The sequence below is a fragment of the Glycine max genome, chromosome 14, assembly GCF_000004515.6.
Source record: "Glycine max cultivar Williams 82 chromosome 14, Glycine_max_v4.0, whole genome shotgun sequence".
NCBI lineage: Eukaryota > Viridiplantae > Streptophyta > Magnoliopsida > Fabales > Fabaceae > Glycine > Glycine max.
The window spans coordinates 34489541-34492313 of record NC_038250.2 but is presented as its reverse complement, the minus strand read 5'-3'; the positions used below and the strand labels follow the sequence as shown (position 1 = coordinate 34492313).

Genomic DNA, 2773 nt, shown 5'->3' with positions numbered 1-2773 from the left:
TAAGGTCTACTAAAGTGAATACCATTTCATCTCTATGAACACCGATATTTCCATTAACCCATTTACATTTAAATACTGGCACTCTAAATTGATTATAATCAAGCTCCCAGATTTCTTCAATAACTCCGAAATAAGGCATTGAGGCTTCAATTGGGTTGTTATCAGATGCTCTAGAAAAGTGCTCAGAATGAGCCTCCACAATCACCCCACTATTTTGCACACTACTTTTATCATCTTGTGACTTTGTATAGAACGAATAATTGTTTATGTCATACCCCTGCCAAGTAGGGACATTTAGATTCAGACCAATAGCCAACAATCTTAATGTTTTGGAAGCATTGTCATCAGTCATAATTGTTTCTTTAAACCAGTTCATGAAAGTTCTATTATGCTCTTGCAACAATTTCATCATGTTCAATTTTGGGTTAATAGATGTCAGATATTGTTTGTGAGTTTGTATGTATGGAATGACCTCATGTGTGTTATTCAAGATATACAAATGCGCCTGTGACACATCTTGTCGACTCATGGTAACAACATTGAAGCCTCGTGTCCCTTGACCTCCTCGTGTCTGATCATGACGAATTTTCGGTACCCCCACAGCTTCAACTGTTTCCATGTACTGTGAACAAAACTCAATAGCTTCTTCAGCAACATACCTTTCTACAATGGAAGCTTCTGGTCGGTATTGATTTTTGGTATATCCCTTCAACACTTTCATGTAGCGTTCAATTGGATACATCCACCACAAAAAAACCGGACCACACAACCGAATTTCCCTCAAGATGAACAATGAGGTGAACCATGATGTCAAAAAATGATGGTGGGAAATACATCTCTAACTGACAAATGACAATGGCAGCCTCATTCTCCAAGTCATCCAATTGATGAGGATTAATGACTTTACTACATATGGCATTAAAAAGAAAGCACAAACGGGTTATGGCAACTCTAACTTTGTCAGGCAAGATGCCGCGAATCGCAACAGGCAATAATTGTTGCATTAAGACATGGCAATCATGAGACTTCAAGCCAACCAACTTAAGATCACTGAGGGCGACAAGGCTCTTGATATTTGAAGAGTATCCTTGTGGAACTTTGACATTCCGCAGACATTGACAAAAACTTTTCTTCTCTGGTGTTGACAGTGTGTGGCATGCTGGGGGTAAATATGTTCGCCGACCTTGTGATATGGGATGCAACTGCTCTCGTATTCCCATGTCAACCAAGTCTTGATGACATTTCAAACCATCCTTTGTCTTCCCTTTAATGTGAAGAAGAGTACCAATTAAACTATCACACACATTTTTCTCCACATGCATAACATCTAGACAGTGACGCACATATAGATCAGACCAGTATGGAAGATCAAAGAATATTGAGCGTTTCTTCCACATGTTTTTGGGAGATGATGTCTTCTTCTGGGACTTGCCAAACACGGTTACAATGTCCTTTACGCGATCATGAACTTGGTTTCCAGTTAATGCTTCCGGGGGGCCTTCATTCTCCTGACTTCCATTAAAAGCTTTTTTCAATTGTCGATAAGGGTGAAAAGCTTTTAGAAATCTTCGGTGTCTGGTATATAGTGTCTTCTTTCCATGCTTGAGTTGGATGAAGCTTGTGTTTTTCTCACAGATAGGACATGCATGATGCCCTTTCACACTGTATCCACTTAAATTTCCATATGCTGGAAAATCATTAATAGTACAAAACACCATTGTGCGTAACCTGAACGTCTGCTGCACATTTGCATCCCACACATCTACCCCTTCTTCCCACAATTGTTTCAAGTCTTCGATTAATGGCGTAAGATACACATCAATATCATTCCCTGACCCACAATCATCATACACAGGATAATGTATTTACGCAAAATGCACAACCATGGGGGAAGGTTGTAAATCATCTGTAAAACAGGCCACGAACTGTGGTTGCTGCTTAAGCTACCATAAGGATTCATTCCATCAGAAGCAAGAGCAAGCCTTAGGTTCCTTGGCTCATCCCCAAACTCTGGATACAAACAATCAATTGTCTTCCACTGCGGCGAATCGGCAGGATGTCACAGTAATCCATCAGATTTTCGGTCATCTAAATGCCATGAAAGGTTTTTGGCATCATGTGCATTAGCAAACAATCGCTTAAACCTTGGTATTATTGGAAGATACCAGCACACCTTGGCAGGACGACAATTTTTGGTTCCTACATCATCAGTTAATTCATCATGTTGCACTTTGTATCGTGATACTCCACACGTGGGGCATTGCCGTAGTTCTGCATACTCATTTCTATACAATATGGAATCATTAGGGCATGCATGGATCTTCTTGTACTCCATTCCCACTGGACACAAAATCTTTTTGGCCTCGTAGTGATTTTTCGGCAAAGTGTTTTGTTCAGGAAGCATGTTCTTCAATAAGACCAGCAATTCAGTGAAGCTTTTATCACTCCACCCAAATCTTGCCTTCAAGTTTACCAAAGCTAACACTGCTGACATCCGCGTGAAAGATGTGCACCCCTGATACAATGGCGTGTTGGAATCACGTTCTATTGTATCATACAGAGGTGCATGCGCTTGCTCAAAAGTCTCTTGTCCAAGATCACGGATTATTTCCTCTATACGCTCTCCGCTGTCTTCGTGAACCCACTGAGACTGAGAAACAGTTGGAATGTCAGCCGATTCCCCATGCCATATCCATTTTGTGTAATTCGGAATGATGTCGTAACATATCAGATGTGATCAGATTTCATCAACTGACTGTCGTCTACCATTAAG

The 2773-nt window shown here is 40.6% G+C and overlaps 1 protein-coding gene across 1 annotated transcript; it reads right to left on the bottom strand.

Moving 5' to 3' along the window:
• Window positions 1-728: 728 nt before the first annotated feature.
• On the bottom strand, window positions 729-2494 carry LOC102669291 (uncharacterized). Its single transcript, XM_006596742.1, has 4 exons — window positions 2174-2494; window positions 1927-2038; window positions 1340-1831; window positions 729-1264 (listed from the first exon to the last, which is right to left on the bottom strand). Exons 1-4 carry the CDS (start codon window positions 2492-2494, stop codon window positions 729-731), a joined length of 1461 nt encoding a protein of 486 aa, XP_006596805.1.
• Between the last annotated feature and the right edge of the window lie 279 nt (window positions 2495-2773).

Excerpts from the sequence above, each read along its gene's own strand:
- LOC102669291 (XM_006596742.1), bottom strand. The coding sequence starts at position 2,494 with ATGTCAGCAGTGTTAGCTTTGGTAAACTTGAAGGCAAGATTTGGGTGG. Across the intron at positions 2,039-2,173 it reads AAAATTGTCGTCCTGCCAAG|TGGAAGACAATTGATTGTTT; the intron begins GTGTGCTGGTAT and ends GATTCGCCGCAG. Across the intron at positions 1,265-1,339 it reads CTGGTCTGATCTATATGTGC|GGAAGACAAAGGATGGTTTG; the intron begins GTCACTGTCTAG and ends TTCACATTAAAG.